Raw genomic sequence first — 24,542 nt, forward strand, 5'->3', positions numbered from 1 at the left:
GAGGCCTCACCTCGAGCCGGAGGGCAGTGGGGGGGCTCCCGCCCTGCCGGGGGGCTCCCGCCCTGCAGGAGGCCTCACCTCGAGGAACATGCTGCCGACTGCAAGGTAAGCAGCTCTCCCCCCACACCTTCATTGCCAGCCTCAACCCTCCATACACACACACACACACTATATATACATACACATACACATACACAGAGACAGAGACACACACACACACAGAGACCACACACACACACACATGTAGGCGCACACACACACATGTAGGCACACACACATGTAGGCACACACACACACACACACACACACACACACACATGTAGGCACACACACACGTCCACAGACACACACATGTAGACACACACACACATGTAGACAGACAGACACACACGTAGACAGACACACACGCACACACACACACACACACCTATACAGACACACACGTATACACACAGGCACACGTAGACACAAAGAAACACGTAGACACGTAGACACACCTATACACACAGACACACAGACACACACCTATACACACACACACACACACCTATACACACACACACACACACACCTATACACACACACACACACACACCTATACACACAGACACACACAGACACACACGTATACACACAGACACACACGTATACACACAGACACACACGTTTACACACACACACACACACGTACACACACACACACACACACACACGTACAAACACACACGTACAAACACACACGTAGACACACGTGTACACACACACACGTAGACACACACACAGACGTAGACACACACACACGTATACGCACACACACGTAGACACACATACACACGTATACGCACACACACACGTAGACACACACACACGTATACACACGCACGTAGACACACACACATGTACACGTAGACACACACACACATGTACACGTAGACACGTACACACACACACACATGTACACGTATACTCACACACATGTACACGTACACACACACATGGAGACATACACACACACATGGAGACATACACACACGCACATGTACACACACACACACACATGTATACATACACATAATGTATACACACACACATGTATACACACACACATGTATACACACACACATGTATACACACACATGTATACACACACATGTATACACACACACACACACACACACACGTGTATACACACACAAACATGTATACACACAAATCTACACACACACATGTATACACACACACACACACATACTATGTATACACACAAACATGTATACACACGTGTATACACATGTGTATATACACATGTGTATACACACACATGGAGACATACACACACGCACATGTACACATACTGTATACACACACACATGTATACACACACACACACACACACGTGTATACACACACATGTATACACACACGTATACACACACACAAACATGTATACACACACAAACATGTATACACACACACAAATGTATACACACACAAATGTACACACACACAAATGTACACACACACACACACATGTACACACACACACACACACACACACATACTATGTATACACACAAACATGTATAGACACACACAAACATGTATACACACATGTGTATACACACATGTGTATACACACATGTGTATACACACACGTACACATGTATACACACACACACAATATATACATACACACAATGTCTACACACACATGTGTATACACGTCTATACACACATGTGTATACACACACATGTGTATACACACACGTATACACACACACATACACACACACACACACACACATGTATACACACACACACACACATACAATGTATACACACAAACATGTATACACACACACAAACATGTATACACACACACGTGTATACACACACACGTGTGTATACACACACACGTATACACACACACACTATCCCCAGCGAAACCACATCAGCACACCGCTATCCCATGCCCCCCCAGCACACTGGCATTCTCGGCTCCCCGCCATTCCCAGCCCCCATCAACACCATCAGCACCCACACATCGGCACCTTTGCACCTCCCCCATCGGCACACCCACATCCGCACCCCCACATCCGCACCCCCACATCAGCACCAAACCCTCCAAAATCAGCACACCGATACAATCACCATCAGTACAGCCACAGCAGCACTACCACCGCACATGGGCCGCGTTGACCACTCCTCACCCAAATGCCACACCCACACCACAAACATCCCGGGCAACGCCGGGGCTCTCAGCTAGTATATCCTAAAAAAAACATTTAAAAGCGCTTTCCCCCTTTCAAATAAAAATGAAATCATCAATAAAACAGCACAATAATTGATAAAAAGGGATCATTCTGCCAAGCAAACTATTGTTCCAAAAAACTCATAGAAAATGGTAAATCTTGGGACAAATTTGGTACCCCACAAGCTTACATTTAAAACTTCACCGCAAAATAAATATAATTATATTTTAATATTTAAAATTAATTCAGCTTGTAAGGCGACATGCTCCAATCTGAATTGTAAAAATATGTCAACGCTTTTGAACCCTTTTCCTGGTAAATCGATGTATAGAATGAAGCAACAATACGTTACCCAAAGCTAAACCTGGTTCCACTCTATGGCCTAGAATTCAACTGTTAAAATTTAGTTAATATCACAGTCACCCACCCCACCCCCAAAAAAATATGCGTGTTATTAGCACATGAATAAGACAGAAGTCATGAGCATTTCAATAGTAAAAAAAAAAAAGTCTGAACGTTGTAAAAAAATATTCAGTTCAAAATGAGATATTTCTTGCAGTATATATAACATTTCCACCAAAAATGGAGACTTGGTAACACAGGCGATATCAGCCTGCAGAGAAAGCTATATACATTTGTGTTGGAAGTGAACAAGCTGGCAGTGCTGTTGGAATGGAGAAACATATAGAGCAGATATCCGGCACACGTCTCATCTATAGATAAAAGGAAACTCAGCTGCCGGTGCTCACGGAAATAAGGGAATGTCCTGAAGTGTCCCAATGGATTCACATGGATTGAAGAATTCCAGGCACACAGGCTTCTCATTAAGAGATTTTAATCAGCAATGAAACAACCAACGTTTCGACTGCCACATAGTCTTTGTCACAGGATGGAGAAACATTACAGGCCACAAGGAGTTGGAGGTTTGTGCATACTATTGTGCTATTGTTGCAAGTTCTGTGTGGGTTGCCCTGTTCTATTTGTAGTTTGTGAGTGTGAGTACTAGTGTATTATTTGTGTATTTTCATATTTGTTCGTTAGTTGTCTTTGGTTGTGCGATAGTGTATGGTGGTTGTGTTCAATTGTGAGTGAGCGGGTGTGTGATTGCCAGAGATGGAGGAGGAGAGGGTGAGTGGAATGAGTTGAGTGGTGGTGAGAGCAGGAGTGGCGGGAGGAGGAGAGGTGAGAGGAGTGGTAAGAGCAGGCATGGTGGGAGAGGTGAGAGGAGTCATGGTGGGTATGGTGAGAGGAAGGATGGTGGTGAGAGCAGGCATGTTGGTAGTGGTTAGAGGAGTGGTGGTGATTAGAGCAGGAGTAGTGTGAGTGGTGAGAGGAAGAGTGGTGAGTGGAGGAGGAGGAGGAAGAGGAGGAGTGGTGATGAGAGCAGGCATTGTGGGAGAGGAGGAGTGGTGAGGAGAGCAGGCATTGTGGGAGAGGAGGAGTGGTGGTGAGAGCAGACATGGTGGTGTTGAGAGCAGTCGTGGTGGGTGTGGTGAGAGGAAGAGGGGTGGTGAGAGCAGGCATCGCGGAAGTGGTTAGAGGAGTGGTGGTGATTAGAGCAGGGGTAGTGTGAGTGGTGAGAGGAAGAGTGGTGAGTGGAGGAGGAGGAGGAAGAGGAGGAGTGGTGATGAGAGCAGGCATTGTGGGAAAGGAGGAGTGGTGGTGAGCGCAGACATGGTGGTGTTGAGAGCAGTCGTGGTGGGTGTGGTGAGAGGAAGAGGGGTGGTGAGAGCAGGCATGGGGGTAGTGGTTAGAGGAGTGGTGGTGATTAGAGCAGGGGTAGTGTGAGTGGTGAGAGGAAGAGTGGTGAGTGGAGGTGGAAGAGTGGTGAGTGGAGGAGTGGTGGTGAGAAGAGGAGTGGAGATGATTAGAAGGGGTGCAAGACAGGTGAGGAGAGAAGTAGGAGTGATTGGCTGTCATGCGCTCTGGCTAAGGTGAGGAGAGAAGTAGGGCACATTAGGGAGACTTGAGGGCCGAATGGGGGAAGTCAGGACTCAGGATCAAGCCCAAAGAGAGACACCAGAAGCCAGTGCTGCTGAAGAGCGGCAGAGAATGTGCAATCTAGAATTCTATGATGAAGAAAATCGTGTTCTGGTAGCAACAATTGTGAGTATATATAGTCTGTTATGCACTGCTAACACCACCCTCAAGCAGGTGATAATAATGTGCGGTATTTAAATTAAGAAATGACTTTTTTGATGACTCATGTGTATATCCTTTTCTTGAGAATTTTTATAAACTTTGGGTAAATTATAAAAAATATAGGGTTCCTTGGATAAGAAATATATAAACAATATATTAACTCAGTTTTTATCAAGGACCAGATTATGATAACACCATATCAATAAATCCCTAATTTCTACTAGAAATTGAATAACAGGTAAAAGCAGAAAAAACATGTTCTCCCATTAATATAAAAGCTTTGATAATGTACAAATCTCTATCCTGTAAAACCCCTTCTCTCCCTTTTCCACTTGTCTAATTACTACTGTATGTTGTAATTGTTTCTGAGAGATTAGAATGCAGCTCGTTTCATAAATGACAAGTCATATTTCAAAGGAGGCCTTTTCTCCCAAATGGACTTAAAACCCTCTACAACTAACCGGTGCATACATAACATTGCCCCTAGAGTAGGTGGAATAAAAGGACGATTAGGGCTTTATCTTGGCTTTCTGTTACTGCAAATAATTGGGATCCAGCCAGCATTGCGTAATAAGATCGGTAAACTCAGACTCCAGGCTTAACATGTTGGGCCAAAGGATTCAACTAAATGTCCCATACTTATGAGAAGAAAAAAACATAAACGTATAAATGAACTCAATAATTTGAGACATTGGATGTGCATTGGGCCTTCTTTGTTTTACCGCTAGTGAGAAATTATTTAGAGAGGAGATTTATTTTAATATTATTGTTACGGATGACTACAATATTGTCGTGACATCAAGAAATAAGCTGCCTCATTTTAGGTGAACTCATCTTTTTTGGCAAACATGATATGTGTCCGATGTAAGAATCTTGAGGAATATGGTCCAATCTGATCCATTCATCCAGCCCAAGAAGGCTGTGCTGTGATGCACTTTAACCAGAAGAAAGACTTCACTGGTTAGGTGAAGTGAAGGAAAGGGCAGGGAGGAATACATGAATAGTATTACCACAATAAAGTACTGTAAGAGTATTAGGTTCCAGGTAATTAAGTAGCATATTTATATAGAAGAATCAAACACTGTACCGGTATGCAATGTACTGTATGTGAATAAACACCACACAATGGCTAAAAGTTATGTGCTTTGGAAGCAAACACAGTTCAAATAGAGACGACTGAAATCACTCAATATCTGTGCGGGACCAGTATTGTGCAGAGAATACGCTGATGCACGTAAAAGACTGCGTCATTCAACCACGGACTGACCCAACGCGTTTTGTGAATTTTTGCTTCATCTGTGGTCATGTTTCACTTTCTTTCGGCGGTTAAATGGCCCCAAACATTACTGAATTATGAGTTGAGTAATGTAACTTCATTTGTTCACACCTACAGGCTTTAGGGTAAGAGCTGTAGGCCTTGCTCTTTGCCCTTGTCATCATATTTTGTTCCATAATAGGCTGTGCAAGCCTTACCAATGTGTTCTATCAGCAGTCTGTCACATCGCTTTTTGAACAGGTCTTTAGTACATTACCACTACTGAGCATGACAAGTAACAGTAACACACCCAAGTCAGGGTACTGGGCAGATAACGAAGAGACACCAAACAGAAGCAGCTGGAGGATCTGAATGCCTGGTTATAACTTCCAAATCTGCAATGAGGTAGTTAAACCTCAAAGCCTTTCCATACTCCATTTCTTTCATGTATAAAAAGCAAGGGTCCCACGGTGCCGAATCCCACAGTTTGCACATTGGGAGAACCCCAGGTCCCTGACATATTAACATTATAGGGTGCTGCTTTGTAACAAAAGAAGTGGGTCAAATGATATCCCAGCTTTCTATTAGCTCCCCAGGTGAGGCTGAACCAGTGGAGATATTGTTATTATTACAGTATTATTATTATTATTGTCAAATGGGATACAAAGCCCATCAGCACACACACGTTGGATTCAGGGGCTCCATCAGCTAAACACAGCGCAGTTGTAAACTGTTTAACAAAATAATAATAAGGACGATCGCTGTGCTAATATAAAAAGGTGGCCGCAGAGGAAAGCTGCCCTCTTAGCAGGACATTCCCTAATGTGCCGCGGGAAATGAAAGTATAGAACAGCAACAAGTAACATAGGTTTGTGGTGACCTTGAGAATTCTACCAAATGGAACAAGCACACGGTTCACTCTGTGCATGCGTTATACGAGCGTGAGAGAGACAGAGCGTGAGAGAGAGGGAGAGAGAGAGCATGAGAGAGAGAGAGAGAGAGAACATGAGAGAGAGAGCATGAGAGAGAGAGAGAGAGAATGAGAGAGAGAGAGGAAGAGAGAGAGGGTAAGCGTAGGAGAGCATGAGAGGGAGAGCGTGGGAGGGAGAGGGAGAGCATCAGAGAGAGAGCATCAGAGAGAGGGAGAGCATGAGAGAGAGGGAGAGCGTGTGAGAGAGAGAGAGAGAGAGAGGGGGGGAGAGAGGGAGAGCGTGGGAGAGCGTGAGAGAGAGGGAGAGCATGAGAGAGAGGGAGAGCATGAGAGAGAGCGAGAGCATGAGAGAGAGGGAGAGCATGAGAGAGAGGGAGAGAGGGAGAGCGAGATGTATCAAAATCTTCTAAATAAAAAAAACTGGTGCAAAGCTAGCCACTAAATAATACGCCAACTATATCCAAGAACAAAGTCCTACGGGATACAATCGTTTTTGCTTTGATAAATATGAGCAGTTTTATTGCTCCAGTTTTGCAGTTGGGAGATTTTGATACATTATCTCCCACCTGAGGTTATTTACAAAAGTTGGGCAAATCCAGTGCACGTTGCACATATCAAACGCAAAGCTGCAATTGATTTCAATGTTATTATTTTTTTGGTGCTAAATATGCTGTTTATTTGCACTAGTTTTGCCCCCTGTTTTACAGCCTGTACACTTTAGTAAATAAACTTCATAGGTATCAAGCATAATATATGTGCAGTTCTGCTATATGTGAACTGCACTTTATGGATCAAGGGGGAAAAAATCAATTCGAAGCAATAGGACTTTTTTCATTATTACATTAGAATTTGTTTCCTCTCAGAATTGCATCACTTTTGCCTGGATACATACCTCCCATAGTGTGTTAAATTTCAATTAATGCTTTACGCAGGGCTGACTTTTTTCTACATTTAAATTCCCTGGCTTACAATGAACTGGGATAGCAAATGCCAAAAAAAAAGGATTATCTTCTTTTATTTTTCAGAAAATCCGTAATCCTGATCAGGCCGTAACAATATGCTGCCATAGCAACAGCGAACCTGAGCACGGCTTTAATATTCAATATTAATTTATTTCTAAATAACATAACATTTTTTACATTCTGTCGTTAGTTAAGCCACGATTAGTAACTATTTGGGAGTGAAAGAGGCATTTATACATTAGCTGGGCTTTCTTTACAAGATAAACATTCGTTTGTGCATACTCTAAATTTGACTTAATGTAATTTTGGGGTTATACACACCGTATATATGCGTGTACAGGACCGCCAACTGAAATCTTGAGGGGGGGCTGAGGGTAGGAGATAAGGTCCTGGAGGGGGTAGTTATGGACCTTCATCTGCATCTGTATATTGTAATCCAATTGGGGGCTGATGTTGTACCGTCGTCTTCTTGGCATCAAATGAGACGGGACAGGCCTTATATAAGGCCTGCGACGTCACAATTGTGTGTCAAATGGTACACCCCCAATCCAATTGGCTGGAGTACCATGTGACAGGTTCCCTTTTTTTCTTAAGGATGTGACATCATTAAAAGGGAGGGAAGCCAGCCAATCAGGAAGGATATGCTTCCCTCTCAGTAAGATGACATCAACAGAAAAAAATGGCTGTCATCATATGGTACTACAACCAATCGGATTGGGGGTGTACCATGTGATGCCTCACATGGTATACACCCCTAATCTGATTGGTTAGAATACCATGTGACATCTTAAAGGGATGTCACATCCTTTAAAAAAATGGCTGCCATCACTTGATGAGAAAAACATTGATTGTATTTTATTTCATTGCTTATTTTTTTTAGGGTGCCTGTTGCAGGGTACATGCAAACACACACGCGGGTTCTCTTGATAAGGCTTCTTTATTGAGCCTTAAAAACATACAGCACACAAAACAACAGCCCGCCAGTGTTTACTATAAATGACAATGTCATCTAGATAGGCTGCGGCATAAGCCCTATGGGGTCTCAGCACTTTATCCATGAGTCTCTGAAATGTGGCTGGGGCTCCATGCAGTCCAAATAGCATTGTCACAAACTGGTATAAACCCATGGGAGTGGCAAAGGCTGTTTTGCACTTGGACTTTTCCTCTAAAGGTATTTGCCAGTATCCTTTTGTTAAGTCCAGCGTGGATATATATTCCGCGTTACCAAGGGCGTCAATTAACTCGTCCACCCTTGGCATCGGATATGCGTCAAACTTGGATACCGCATTGACCTTTCGGAGGTCCACACAAAATCTTACCTTCCCATCGGGTTTAGGGACCATAACTAGTGGACTACACCACTCATTGCATGATTCCTCAATCACTCCTAAGTGTAACATTTCTTGTACCTCCTTCTCTACCAGGGTACTACGACTTTCAGGCAACCTATAAGGACGGGAACGTTCTTTTACCCCTGGTGCGGTCTCGATCATATGTGAAATTAAATTAGTTTGCCCTGGCAAATCAGAAAAAACATCATGGAATTGTGTAATTATTTCTAACAAGTCCCCTTTTTGTTCAGAGGACAACTGTTTACCCATTGGGATTTTATCGTCACCCACGATGTTCTCCCGTGGGGGCTGAGGACCCAAGTCGGTTTCCTCCTCCACCGGGTGGATGAATAGAGACCGCTGCATCTTCCAGGGTTTCAGCAAGTTCACATGGTAAATTTGTTTACCCTTCCTGGACCCTGGTTGAACGATCTCGTAATCCACATCACCCTTGCGGCGGACTACTTCGAATGGGCCCTGCCATTTGGCCAGGAGTTTACTCTCGCAACTGGGTAATAATAACATCACCTGGTCTCCCGGGTGAAACACTCTCATGCGAGCATTCTAATTGTAATGTCTCTCCTGACTGTCCTGGGCTGATCTAAGATTCTCCCTAGCAAAATGGCCGACCACATCTAGGCGGTTCCTAAGGTCTAGTACATATGCATGTTAAAATTGCTTTAAGGCAATTTGTGCAGGCGGAACATGGAGAGGGTTCCCTCGAGGAGGGTGCCGCGGATAGCGCTCCGCTGGACCGGATACTGGAGACCCGGCATCTGGATGGGTCCTGTGAGCGACATCCTCGGTAGTTCCTCTCATTTGGCGACCAGCTGACCTCAGGAATGGGATGAGGGTCTCGGCGGTGCCCGGCGTTTTGACTTCTTCCTTGTTGGAAGGACTGCTCCTTTCGTGGCACTTGGCGGTTGCGTATGGAGGGGACGTAGTTTCCCCGTTGTTCCACTCTCCCTCTTTGGGTATCCGCAAGTGCTGATGAAGTTGGATCCGTCGGGTCCAGGGCACTCGCCTGATCCTCGGCCCCAAGGAAGTTCTCAACGAGTCGGACCGCCAAAGCTAGGGTTTCAGCAGCATGGCGTTTTACCCACGAGCGTGCGAAAGGGGGTACCATCTGTAGGAATTTTTCCAAAACCACCTGCTCAAGAATTGCCTCCTTAGTGCGCTCCTCGGGTTGTATCCAGCGCGTACACAAGTCCAATAACCGCTGAGCGAGGACCCGGGGTCTCATCTTAGCGGTGTACTTCAGGTTCCGGAACTGCTGCCGGTAGGTCTCTGGGGTCAGACCTAAGCGATCCAGTATGGCAGCTTTTACTTGTCGGTAGTCCATTCCTGATCTGATATGAGGCCTGGGCTTCTCCTATGAGAAGCGGGGCCAAAGCAGTTTCCCAGCGATCTGCAGCCCAGCCCTGAGCTTCGGCAATCCTTTCAAATGTCAGTAGAAAAGCCTCTGGATCCTTGTTCGGAGCCATTTTCCTCAGGAGTACCGGGGGTTTGTTTGCAAGTTCTGGACTGGCAGACCCCTGGAATTGGGTCAGCAACTTGGCCATCCGCTCCTCCTGTGCTGCCTGCTGCTGGGTTAGGAGCTGGGTTTGCTGCTGCAATAGTCTTTCATCTCTCTCTGCTTCTAGCCGGGCCTGCTCCTGCATTAACTGTCCCTGCTGTCTGGTCTGCTCGCACAGAAACTCTTTTAAAAAGTCTTCCATTTTTCTCATTTTTGTGTGTGTGTTTGGCCCTTCAACTGCAGGGCCTCTCAAAATCCCACTTCTGACATCATATGTTGCAGGGTACATGCAACCACACACGTGGGTTCCCTTGATAAGGCTTATTTATTGAGCCTTAAAACATACAGCACACAAAAACAAAATAGCTTCTCATCTGCAGACAAAAAGAAAATAGCTTCTTCTTCAGCAGACAAAACAAAATAGCTTCTCTTCAGCTTAGAAAACAAGGTAGCTTCTCTTTTTCATGCAGGACATTTATAGCAGTAATCTCTTCAGTATCTTCAGTCCTGTCTCCTGACAAGCTAGCTTACATGTGTGTCTAGCCTGGGGGTTTTAAACATCTTGATTATGCAGCTGGGGTCAGACTAGTTAAGCAGCCCTTCTCCACTGAAAGTTAACCTCGTCACTGCTGCACTGCAAACTTAGACATATGTTTGCCAGGTATATGGCTGGTGACGTTCATTCACCCTGTCACAAGGAGTTATTGCGCTTTGTCTATCTACTTCGCCGCTAGCCTGAGGGATTGGGAAATTCCTCACACCAGCAGCATCTCCCCTTGGTGATATTTATTTTATACATTTACTGTATGCACACATCCATAATTTACTGTATTCTCATTAAGATATTATATATATTTGGGTTTGCGCTTTAAACTTTTTGTTCTCACCATAAATAAAGATATACATACATAGGTGTGTTACCATTCCAGCTTCCAAGTCCGAGGACCACTGAACAAGTGTAAATGAATAGTGCCCTCTACTGTTATTCTAGCAAATTGCACTGTTCTCATGTCGATGCCTAAATATCAAACCACAGTGTAGTGTAGCTTGGAAGAGGTCAAAAAAGAGAAATGTTTAAGTGACTGATAATTTCATTTCTCCTGGTCCCTCCGTGTCAGTGCATTGCACTGTGGGAAATAGGTTCAGCCCAGCATGAGTTAGGACACAGGCCCTCCGAATTGCTGGATACACTGAAGCTGTAGTAAGAACTACTCACGTTCCCTAAAATAAAATGGCACAATCCATACTGTGGCAACATCAACAGGTATATTTCTGAGAGGTGTTGTAGTATTTAGCCGACTTAGGGACAACAGAGAGGAAATACAATCGTGCAGACGGTAGGTGCAAAAATAATTTTATAATTAAAATCAATCAAATCTTATAGAAAGTGCACTCACGTGCTGCCCATTCTTTTAAGCGTTAACAAGTACAGACTGCTGGAGATTGCAGCGGATGCATATCACATCTTACCGCCTCCGCCCTGCTGCACACGCCCGCGTCTCGGCGTCCCACGTGACTGCTGGTATCCTGTATGCGCAGGAGATCCCGGTTGATCAGACGTGGAGAAGAAAATCACTGCTCCGTCTCTGTCCCAAACTCTACGCGTTTCACCACGGAAGGCTTCATCAGGAGTCAATGGCATCTTCTACAAACACCGCACTTAATATACCCCTCTCAATTGGTGTAATGAATTGATGATCAGACATCTGCATGTTGTGTGATTTTATTCCCCGTTGGATGGATGTAAAATCGAGTCAAATTGATCTCCGTAAGGCCCCTCAGTACTAGCACTGGGTTTATAAATGCAAATGCTTGCTTAAAACATATGTTAACACATATAGGCTCAATAGAATACACACAGTTGACTCGATATACAAAGAATAACTTCATACAGTAATCAATAAAGTATAATTCAAAATTAATCCAGTGCTCAAAGAGACAGTATGTGTAACCCATATGTATAAAATATACGGAAGTATGTATCCAACAACGTGGCTCCCAGTCATGGCGACTGTACATAGACATATTGCTTATTTGGAAAGGCGGTTAGGCGAGTCTGAATGAATTTTTGGCTATTGTTCATTTCAACGCTAAAAACTTAAAATTCACTTTTAAAATGAGCAAATCAGGAGATTGAATTTCTAGATTTAACCATCTACAGTATGTTGAGGGTAACGGACTGAAACTCGGACCTTCTTTAAGACTGTGGATTGCAATAATTTCGTCTTGCAATACAGTTGCCGCTACAAGATTGATTTTACTATAAGATTATTTTTGCACCCATCGTCTGCCCGATTTGTATTTCCTCTGTTGTCCTTAAGTCGGCTGAATACTATAACCTCTCAGAAATATTCCTGGTGATGTTGCCACAGTATGGATTTTGCCATTTTATGTTAAGGAACATGTGAGTACTTCTTACTACAGATTCGTGGATTTAACCCCTGAGTGAAAACTGTGCTACCCTATTGTGTGTTCTCTCGGTTCTTCTCCTCGGGTCGAAATCGCGCTTCCCTCTGTTGGATTCTATCTACAAACAGAAGAACCAAAGAAACAGTTCCATTGTGGGTTTGAGCAGCAGTGTCACTGCTATTTAATATTGTCACTTACACTTTTTATTCACATTTTTGTTTTACGTCACGTACACTTTTTTAGTTAGGATATCTGTACAGAAATGTGCTATTTCTATTTAGTTAGCCATTTTGTCACTATTATTCACAGTTGTTCTTAATCACAGGGTGTGTGTATATTAGATCACTTAAGGAGTGTCATAATTGTATAGTTTATATTGCTGGAAACTGTATAAAAAAAAAAACCCTCCTCCACTCTCTGGTCAGTTGTACGTTTAGTCAAGCTTTTCTACCCAGAATATAAGAGCAAAGCGTACTTTGTGCGTTGTGTATTTTTGTCTGTTCTTGTGCTAAATAAATGTAATATTTTTGTACATCCGTGATTTGGAAAAATCTTTATTCTGCGAGTGTGGAGGTTTTCCATGGGGCAGTAGATCACTTCTCCTGACCACCAACCTAGAAGCAGCCGACTTTTGAACTAAATATATTGATGGAGAGTGCGCAGTGTAATTTGCATTTCTGGACAGTAAAGGGGTGGGGGGGGAGGAAAGAAGAAAGAGAGAAAACCTGTACTGCAAAACTCCAACATGAGCTAAGGGATAGGAACAAAAAAAACAGGGAGGGCAAATAGACAAGGACACTGTAATGAGAACTGCTACTACTGCTGGAACAGCTTTCTCCCCCCAGCATCTTCTTGCACCCTCTTTTGTTGCATGTTAACTCTTTGTGCCTTTCCCCTTTGTGATTTATGTAAGTTACGGGAGTGGCATTGTCCAAGTGAAACGTTACTCATCTTCTAACAGGAAAACCAGTGAAGTAGATGAATGCTTTGAATATTGCTGTATTGTATGTCTATTTATATAGCGCCATAAATATACATAGCGCTTCACAGTAGTAACATGTTGTAATCATATAAATAACAAATAATATAAATAACAGGTCATGGGAATAAGTGCTTCAGACATAAGCGTAACATTAAGGAAGAGGAGTCCCTGCTCCGAGGAGCTTACAATCTAATTGGTAGGTAGGAGAACGTATAGAGACAGTAGGAGGGAATACTAGTAAGTGCGTCTGGAGGGGGCCAAGCTTTATGTATCATGTGTCCAGGATTATCCACAGTGCTATTCATATGCTTCTTTAAGCAAATGTGTCTTAAGGTGGGTCTTAAAAGGTGGATAGAGAGGGTGCTAGTCGGGTATTGAGGGGAAGGGGATTCCAGAGGTGCGGGGCAGTCACTGAGAAAGGTTTAAGGCGGGAGAGGGCTTTAGATACAAAGGGGGTAGAAAGAAGACATCCTTGAGAAGACCGCAAGAGTCGGGATGGTGCATAGCGAGAAATTAGGGCTGAGATGTAAGGAGGGACAGAGGAGTGTAAAGCTTTAAAAGTGAGAAGAATGGAGTGTGAGATGCGGAATTTGATCGGAAGCCAGGAGAGGGATTTCAGGACGGGAGACGCGGAGACAGATTTAGGAAAGAGTAGAGTGATTCTGGCCGCAGCATTGAGGATAGATTGTAGGGGAGACAGGTGAGAGGCAGGGAGGCCGGACAGCAGGAGGTTGCAGTAATCGAGACGGGAGAGAATGAGGGCCTGAGTCAGAGTTTTAGCAGACGAGTAACAGAGGAAAGGGCGTATCTTTGTGATATTGCGGAGGAAAATGCGACAAGTTTTAGAAACGTTTTGAATGTGGGAGGAGAATGTGAGAGGAATAGAGTGTGACCCCTAGGCAGCGTGCTTGGGCTACTGGGTGAATGATCGTATTTCCAACAGTAATGTGGAAGGAGGTAATAGGGCCAGGTTTGGTAAGAAGTATAAGGAGCTCTGTTTTTGCCATGTTAAGTTTCAGTCGGCGGATGGCCACCCAGGATGATATTCCAGAGAGACATTCAGAAACTTTGGTCTGTATAGCAGGTGTAAGGTCAGGGGTTCAAAGGTGAATGTGTGTATCGTCAGCATAGAGGTGATATTTAAACCCAAAAGATGTGATTATGTCCCCTAGAGAGAGTGTGTAAAGAGAGAAGAGAAGGGGTCCCAGGACAGAGCCCTGGGGTACCCCCACAGAGAGATTGATAGAGGAGGAGGTGTTGGCAAAAGAGACACTGAAAGTACGATGGGAGAGTTAAGAGGAGATCCAGGATAGAGCTTTGTTCCGAATACCAAGAGTATGGAGAATGTGGAGGAGAAGAGGGTGGTCCACGGTGTCAAATGCTGCAGAGAGGTCGAGTAATATGAGCAGAGAGTGATTTGTAGCATATTTATCCGGAGACTTAGGCCTAATCCATTAAACTTAATATAAAAAACTTAAAAAGTTAATATCGCACCTAGTTAAAAAAAAATTAAAAAAAACCCATAATGATGGTCTTATTACCATAATTTTATAACCAATGTCATCTTGTGGTCATAATTTCCAGGGTGCGATATTTTAACACTAGTCGCAATGCAGGTACTATCGAGACCGGTAACGCATTATTTACTGCATCACGATTGCATGGCTAATATTTCAACCATAAGGTTATTCTGCATTACCATAACGTTCAGTAAGATTAATTATTACAGAATCGTGTTAGAAATTACACCGCAGGCATCAAAGGGGTTAAAAGAAAACTTAATCTACATTACTTATCACCACCAGCCATGGGGGGCTTAACCACCCTACATGGGGCAACTATCCCCAACCCTCTTGAGTATTGGCCAATAACCCTATTAGCCAAATGTGGCTCTTACATCACTAACATTCAGGGACTATTTAACACCTCAAGTCATAAATCGCATACTATACACAGTGGAGGGATAAGCACAGATAACATTCCAAGAGACACTGTTTAAGTAAACCCTTTGCTTGCTTTATTCATTGTTCTACCGCCGGAAGATATCAGTGTATCTCGAAAGCATTTGGTAAGCCACAGAACGTAGTCTATTCATTTTTGATTATTAAAGATCGGCTAACACGGGGTTTGTGTGTGTGTTGTTGTGTTGTTGTGTTCTTGTTCTCTCTCTCTCGGATTAAGTGGGACGGTCGAGCTTAACCTAAGGAGGAGGGGTCACAAGACCCATCAAAATGGTTTCCGATTTATAAATAGATATACACAGTCTTCGTACGCTCAAAACCCAAACCCACTAAATTGTATATACATATTTGTCTCATTTGGGGTGCTACGGGGTTCTGTGACATAATGTATGCAAGAGAAGACAAGGATGCCCCAATGCTACATCCAACATGACTAATTATTTAATACATTCATATGTATTTTATCTTCATAAATAGGGGTAATTCAAGTGCAAAATCAGAGGTTGGTATCAAATTGAATCTGAATCAAGGGAAGTTGGTAAGGTCAACAAGAAATATAGTTGAAGGTTAACGTGTCTAAATGTTCTAGGGAACAGAATTTTACAGCTAGATTTTAATAGTTTGACTTGACGTACACAATACACTATTGCATGGTCACGGAAAATGCCAGGAAATATACCACAGGTTTGGATTCTGTTGGGACAGGAGGATTGGATCCAATCTTTCAGTGAGCTGTTACAGGATTTTACATTTGGCAATTGGCTTGACCCTAAAAACAACAAAATCTGTGCACAATTCAAATCTCTAAATTTAACCCAACTAATGACCACTTGGGCTACTAAGGGGTTAATATATATTCTAATGTACTGTATAGTTATTATTTTATCACCTCTTCTATGCTGATTAAGGTTATTTTGCCTATGTATAGAATGGCCAATATATTGGTCATTCTATACATACACAAGATAAAGCTAACCACCAGCCTGGAGCAGGTGCTAAAAAATAATGCCGTGTTTTGGGGGTTAGAACATTTCTGATAAATATCGGGAGCTGATGACATTGCATCAAAATGACAACATTTGCGGTATTTAGTCTCTTTGTTGCTGCTCCCGATATTTTTATCGGACACAGTAAAAATGCGTTATTTTTAGCTGCACAATGTTGATAACTTGTACCATTTTTTTGTTTTTGGGCTGAAAATATTTATTTTCTGTATCGGAGTTTGATGGATCTAGGTCTTAATTCCCAGTCTTTTCATAGTCCTTGCACAAAAACGTCTTGCTAACTGGCCCCCATCATGTTGAGCTTTTACCTGCAGAACCAGACTCTAATTCATGTGGGCCAAAGACCTTCCTCTTGCTAAACTGATCTTTGACTACCATCATTTGAGAGAAAAGCAGGTCTTCAGAAGCAATTTTGTTTTCTGGGACAAAATGTGGAGAATTTCTGTACGATGCCGATAGGAAACAGTGTTATAGCTAAATAAGTGGAATAATGCCCAGGGTACCTGTGGCCTGAAGCTAAAGTTGGGTTCGACTTCCGGCCGGGCCCAATCTCCAATGCCGTCCCGGTGCACTGGGGAGAAACATACCTGTAATTTCCTTAAAATTAATTAAAAGCAACAAGCCCATCATTTTCTGAAGTGAAGTCCTATATAATATTTTTATTCTCACATCCGGTACGTGACAAGATCAGCCAAAGTTGTCCACAGAAATAAAAAGAAGTCCCGCTCATTCACACTACGTATGTCACTGCAAAACCTCTGAGCCGGTTTGATTGCCAGCTCCCTCTAGCTCTTTACAATTACTTCCCTATATTAGCTGGGTGACTATTCCATGTACTCATTACACTTCAGTAAACATGGAATTTTACACCAGATAATTACCTCAGACCATATTTGATCATTGAATTTTTTTCATATTTAGGATAGCCCTATATTTACCTACGCATGTTTAAATACCATGTATTAGACCAGCGGTGCGCAAAGTGGGGGGTGCGACCACCAGGGGGGGCGTGAGATTACCAGCAGGGGGTGCAGGGTTAACAGAGGTCCCACGCGCCTCCCGAAGGCACTTAAAGTGCCGGGGGAGCTGCAGGGCCTCTGTAAACCTCACTTACCGTGATTCAGCCGGCACCTGGAGACAGGCAGCGGCGTCATGTGACGTCACGTTGCCATGACGTCCAGATGCTGGGAATCCAGTTAAGGAGGAGGGCGCGCAGAGAGGAGGTCATCCGGCAGGGGTGCGCAGGGAAAAAAGTTTGCGCCGCCCTGTATCAGACCCTACACTCTCTGCAGAGGTGTTTCCATGACTCCACCACCGTTTCTGCATCACTCTCCAGTTTCAGAGCATGACCACTTCCAGCGCTTCTCTCTCTAAAAATATGCTTCCCCTTAAACTTTGTTAAAAACCTTAATGTATTTGAACGGTTCAAGGGCTGGCTGTGCTAAACTAATTGCCAATAAATTATTGGCTTATGGAGATGTAAACCTTGGTAAGATGTATGCAGCTAACATACATACACAGCCACCCTCCTCTCCCCTCCACCCCCCCTGCAATAGGAAACTACAACTCCCAGCATGCTGTGCTACATCAGGGACCCACTTCCGGTGCAGGAGGATGTGACTTGTGATGGACAGGGTCTCAGTCCCTCCTCTCGAATCCAATCTCATTGGCTAAGAGAAATCTTTTAAGGGTCCCTGGCAGAGCACACAGGGGGAACAGCTGCATCCGGAGGGATCTCAGGACTGACCGGCGGTGGTTAAGAGCCAGGTCGCGAGCCACACGAGTTAGCGGACGCTGGCTAAAGGGAGCATTGCAAGTCGATCATGAGAGCAGAAGCCCAGCGGAGACACATCTGCACATCATCAGGAGCAGGCGGTACAAAAGAGGGGATCCCTAACGGAAAACAAGTGAAGGGTTACCTATTTGCGAAGTACAGGCCTGCCACACTAATAAAGGTTACATTTTAACTGGTACTTTAAAATACTCTGACAATTAAGCATTTTTCAGCCAGCTGAAACATGGGAAGGGATTCACTTCCTGTTTGCTCCTCCCTTCTGTAACACATCACTGTGCCAAGTAGAACCTGCTTTCTTCTCATCATTATCTTCTCCAATCGGTTTTCTGACAAAAGAAGAAACTAGAATACATATAACAGGAGCATAGAAACATGCAAAGTAGTAGATACCAAAGCAAAATGAAACATTAATTTGTATTCCAGGAAACAAATATAACCATCCTATTAGTTACAACTGGCAGATTTATTGCGATAAGTAGACCTCCACCAGCGATGGAAAAATACTGCTATCCTGAAAAACTTTACACGTGCATAGGGCGTGTTTATGGTGTTTATCTGCCCCTTGTCTCTACCATACTTACTGCCACTTTTCCGAACGATTTCTCCGACATGCATTGGACATCTATAACTCATTGCTCTAGTCCTGTGTAATGCAAATACAACTGGCACCCTCTTACCCCAACACCCCAAGGAGCAGCATGTCCTCCGTTTGAGGGGGGGAGTAATCATGGGGTCCAGATTAACCAGATTAATTTTACCTCTATGGTTCCCGATTCCTGATCTGCATACCAAGAACGGTGCCGCCAGTACCTCACGGTTATTTCATTCCTCTGCATCACGCGGAACATTAGGAAGCTGTGGACGATGTTGCGGGTACTATTGATCCACGTAACATGGGAGATTAATACCACCATTTTTTTCCAGTGGACCCTACTGGCTGCACCTCCCCCCGGTATCTTGGTAACTGGAGGTCCCTGGAGCCCAAATGAACACACTTCAGTTCCAGGTTCCCACTGCTTCCCATCAAGGAGGGGGGTGGAAAATTTAGCAAGGGGACTGCACCTTCAAACAAAATGTATTCTAATCACTACCATTAGTTCACTTTGGTCTTAAAGGGCAATGCCCATTTCAATTTGGCCCCTGTAACCTATCAGAATGCTTACATGCAAAATCCAGAACACAAAGAGAAAATTGTAAATGATCGAGTGGGGCTCAAAATATTTATTCACCAACAAAATAATTTATAAAAAGTTGTGTAAAAGTATTTCTGTGTTACACATTTGTATAATATGCTTTATATAATTAGTCAAATGCGAAATGTCACCAGCAAATCATTTTATGTTGCTTATAGAAGATAAAATAACAAATATATTGTACTTTTAAACATATCAAATGGAGTCTTCTAGAGAAAATATATATATTTATATAAATAAGATAGCAGCATTTACAAGTTTTGACACAAGGTATCACTATACTATTCCCTAGTATTCTTTGGTCCAAATACAGGAACCATTCCCTTTGTAGAGAGACCAGCAATGGTCATTAAGAGACATTGGTACAAAAATGTAAAAAGCAGTGATTTTCTGAAAGAATACAGTAAGAGAACCTATATATTTCTTACTTTTAATAAATCTTGTCCTACCCTAGCTAGTCATTGAGTAAAATGATTACACGACCAAACATTACTGGAAAATGCACTTGCATAAGTAAAAACAACTTAACCGTCCCCCCTTCTCAATGTTTGGAGAGGAAACTGGTCCTTCAGATCTTAATGGATTAAGCCATTATATATACACACTACTCATGTAAATAACATTAATACATACTACAAATGGCAACTATACGAGTTGTGTTCCTGCTGACATTACTCAAAAAATACAAATGTTTGGGAATGGAAATAAATCTCTTCATTACATATGTTAGATAGTTTGTTTTCATTCAGCCCTTTACTGATGTAATAACCTTTTCTAATAAAACAATTATCCAAACCAAGCATAGCCAAGAGACTACCGGCACATACAAGAAAAACGTGTATGTTGTTATACTGTACTGTATTATCAACAAATTCAATGCAGGATGTACATAAATGACACTTTATTTTCCATTTATGTACTAGTTGATTGTGATCTAAGGACTATAATTGTGTTATAAGGCAAGTGGGATGTACAAGGGTATTTGTTCCATAAAAATGATAAATGTACAGTACTCATGTTCTTGGGTGGCTTACCCTATGGACTAGTCTTTGTACTACAACAGGCATCCCTTATATATCCAGGTTTAGCATCAGGCTAAAATAAATAAATAGTACAGTACACCAGAGCATACAACCCACACGGCCTAGATTCATCGCATTAAAACGTTCTTATCCCATTAACGTTTTTGTACAACAGTTTTTAGTTTAACAACTGGCAAATATATGTAATGAAAAGCCAACATGTTAACATTAGCACATGTATATGCTGCATTCTTAAGCAAAATACATATTCAACAGATATTCAAGTCAAACACTATTCAAATTAATGGCTCCTTTATCTACTGTAAAGTTAGAAGTGATCAGCACAGAATGCCTGCTCCGGTGCTCGGATAGTAAACCTCATGTAATCACTCAGTGCTAAACATGAGAACAGCTCAAAATACAAAATGCAGTGTGTCTGTCTCTTCATTGGTCACAGATGAGCGAACCGAGCCATTCAAAACTGCCCTGGCGTGAAGCCTTCTGGAAATACTTGCATTGCACACTGTTGCTTTAAAGTGGATCCTACAGCACGCGATACTTTTTTATTGATCCTAAAACTAACGATTTATAGCTTTTACTTATGTCAGAAGGGGGTCAATATCATACGTTCCTTCTTCAATTGTGAGGTATGCAACATAAGTGTCTGTGTAACCTAGAATAACATTTAGGAATACTATTAATTAAGAATTTGAATCACAAAATTGGAATGTGTGATTTAATATATTCAAGTGATTACTTTAAATAATCTGCAGGCATATGTATAAAAACAAAATCAGCAGGGAGAACTGTTCCAACGGCTGGAATTATGCTTGCCAAAGTACAGTACACAGTTCATTTGAACAGCCAACACATGAAAAGTAAACCAACGTGGAATTTGAAAGTAATTTGGATTAGGCAGTGGTGCCATACAATTCATCAACACATTCAATGTTGAGCTCCTTTTGCCCCCCACTCAGTCTTATCCAAAATACTCAATGAGTACGTTGCGGTATGGCCATAGTTTCCAATTTCATGGCCTCATGACTACTGGAAAGTCAATACCTTTCTGCTTGGTCATTGCATAGAACTGGTCAATTGTTTAATAGTCAATGTTCTTGATAAGCTGCTCAAGAATATCTGTAGAAATTAGCTCCTTTTCCAAAAGTGACTTATTAAACCAGGTTTTATACGCTGTATTACGAAATACCTTTTCCTGGAGGTAACTCAGACCTATTTGCAGTTCATATTCCATGTGCCAAAACAAAGGCTTCAGAACAGTCACTACCGGCTCTACTCTACCCACGCTGGTATTTGTAGAGCAACTTTTTTGTACAGAATAATTCTGAAAGCATTGTCTGTAGTGCTCTTCATATTCATATTGAAAATTTAATTATTCCACCTTCCAGATAGCCACCTTCCCATCTTCTTTTCCAGATCCACTTAAAATATATCTGTCCTCCGCAGAACATAATGATTTTACTATGTCAGTGTGTGCTACCAACTCCTTCTCCACACTCTTCCTTTCAGCATCAATTACATATATCTTCCCTTTGGATTTGCACTGTGATGTTCCTCTACTGCCAACCCATATCTAAAAATAATAATAAGAAAAGACAATTAAATTACGGTAACGCCATGATTTTCACAATACCTTGCAACATATACAGTGCTGTGGGTGATGCACAACGTATAAACACAAACTTTGAGAGGCCATCGTGAGGGGGATGCGGGGGGGGGGGGGTCAGGTCTATGTAAAAAGCTCTTAAATTGAACGGGATCTGCAGAATACAGCAAATACAGCTAATACAGCAAAACATAAAGGGCTAGACACAAACTGGTTAAAAACAGTATAATGAATCATCATTAGAAGCAAATATTTCAACAGACTCGTTGTTTTATACATGGACACCATGCTATTTCTTGGAGACCGCACAGAAAAGAGCAGTTGCTGAAGCCCATTCCTGCCAGCAGGGCCTTCAATCCTTTGCAGAGCATAGAGTGGAACCATGGCCATGTCTTCAGGACTCTACTAATAGTTTCCCTCCAGCACTACACTACGAGGATCTGTGCATCTTCCACATGCTTCATTCACCCCGTTGTAACGGCATACAGCGGTCACGCTGCTAAAAAAAAAGCACATTGAGCATGTGGCACTTGGCTTCCTTTGCATATTTACATGGATTCCCTCAAGTTTTTGACTGCTACATTACACAGCGTGTGCTACTCAGCCTGGGACAAGGAAGCACAGAATCAGTGGGGACACAGACACATTATCTAAACAAATGGGTGGTGTGGGTGGAGGTTTTCATTTTGTTTTGTTTTTTTAAAGGTTTGTGATTTATGTTGCCATGCAGTGTAAAATCATCACAGGGACCTTCACACCTCCTAATGTCCCTTCTTTACTATGGGCAGGCCTAGTGGGCAAAATCAGTCAATGTTATCAATTGCTATTCCTGAATCTGTATAGCGCAGACGCTTTGGCGTAGGTGTAGCAAAAATAAAATGCAACATATAGTGTAAAATCAAATATATACTTCTGTAAACCTGTTCATATGAACTCACATATACAAAGTTAATGTCAGGCTCTTCATATCGCAGTTTTGTTTGGTCTTTAACACTAGATGTTGCATTTTAATTTTTATTACCCATACCCAGAAGAGGCTGCACAATTTCTAGATCTGATTGCAGATAATACAACATTAAAATGTCTCAGACAGGTCTGCAACACTATTACCCATTATCTCTTAGCATACAATGCTTCCACTACAGCCAGGGATTCTGGGAAATTACATACAAATGACCTGCTTGATCATCTATTATTGATAAATAGCCCCTTTAAAGTAGAAAACAGTCAGAACTTTACCTGGTTTTTCACCTTTAACATACAACTGATCTCAGTACAATCCTGAAGCACAATCTTATGATGAGGCTTTGAGAAATCATTCATTTCTAATATACAGACTTCATTGCTTCCTATATAGGTCGCCCACAGTTGCCCTTTCTGAAACAAAAACAAAAACTTTAACCAGAGTAAAACAAAAAGTACCATCTACAGCGTATTAATTTATTACATACTGTACTGTACCTCAGGGAACAATTGAATGCAATTAAAAAATGAGCCCGTCTTTGTGAGGTTCTCTGTATGTTGCAGCTTCTGAAGTAATTGACCATTCTTTTTTGTTACAGCAATGCAGTCTCTTGAGCCTGTAAACGGGTGAAATGAAGACGGTAACTAAAACAGAAACTTCCACATTTCGATCCAAGTTAAGAAACTTTGGGCCTGATCATAATAATAGTTATTTCATATAGCGCTTTTTCTCACAATGGGAATCAAAGCGCTTCCCAATTGCAGTATAGTAATCCATACGTCACGACATCCCCTCTGTATCCTCCTCCCATCCTACACCTCTTCCTATCTCTCCTCCTGCCTTCCTCGATTCTTTTCCGCTGTCAATGAGGATGCATTGTTGCTGATCTCTTCTCCCTCTACCACTTGCCCCCGACACCATTCTGCCCCTCCATACATCTCAGCTCTAATTTCTCGCTTTACGCCATCCAGACTTGCATTCTGCTCAAGGATGTCTTCTCTCTACCTCTTTTGTGTCTAAAGCCTTCTCCCGCCTTAAACCTTTCGCACTCACTGCCCCACCCCTCTGGAATGTCCTCCACCTCAATATCCGACTAGCACCCTCTCTATCCACCTTTAAGACCCATCTTAAAACACACCTCCTTATCGAAGCATATGAGAAGCTCTGTGGCTGATACTTTACACCTCATACATCGACCA

The 24,542-nt window shown here is 42.5% G+C and overlaps 1 protein-coding gene across 5 annotated transcripts in view; it reads right to left on the minus strand.

Annotated features, from left to right (window-relative positions):
- Positions 1 to 19,746: 19,746 nt before the first annotated feature.
- The window catches only part of DENND3 (DENN domain containing 3), an 80,224-nt gene continuing 75,428 nt past the window's right edge, over positions 19,747 to 24,542 (minus strand). For 4 of the 5 annotated variants that reach the window (XM_075581647.1, XM_075581646.1, XM_075581648.1 and 1 more), the window contains 3 exons: positions 23,841 to 23,959; positions 23,619 to 23,756; positions 19,747 to 22,346 (listed from right to left, as the gene is read on the minus strand). In XM_075581647.1, coding sequence (XP_075437762.1) covers positions 22,146 to 22,346; positions 23,619 to 23,756; positions 23,841 to 23,959 — 458 coding nt within the window. In that variant the 3' untranslated portion in view covers positions 19,747 to 22,145. Of the gene's footprint in view, positions 22,347 to 23,618; positions 23,757 to 23,840; positions 23,960 to 24,542 lie in introns of those variants that run through there. The other variant, XR_012791399.1, reaches the window with a different exon arrangement.

Source organism: Ascaphus truei, chromosome 2 (assembly GCF_040206685.1).
Source record: "Ascaphus truei isolate aAscTru1 chromosome 2, aAscTru1.hap1, whole genome shotgun sequence".
Classification (NCBI taxonomy): Eukaryota; Metazoa; Chordata; class Amphibia; order Anura; family Ascaphidae; genus Ascaphus; species Ascaphus truei.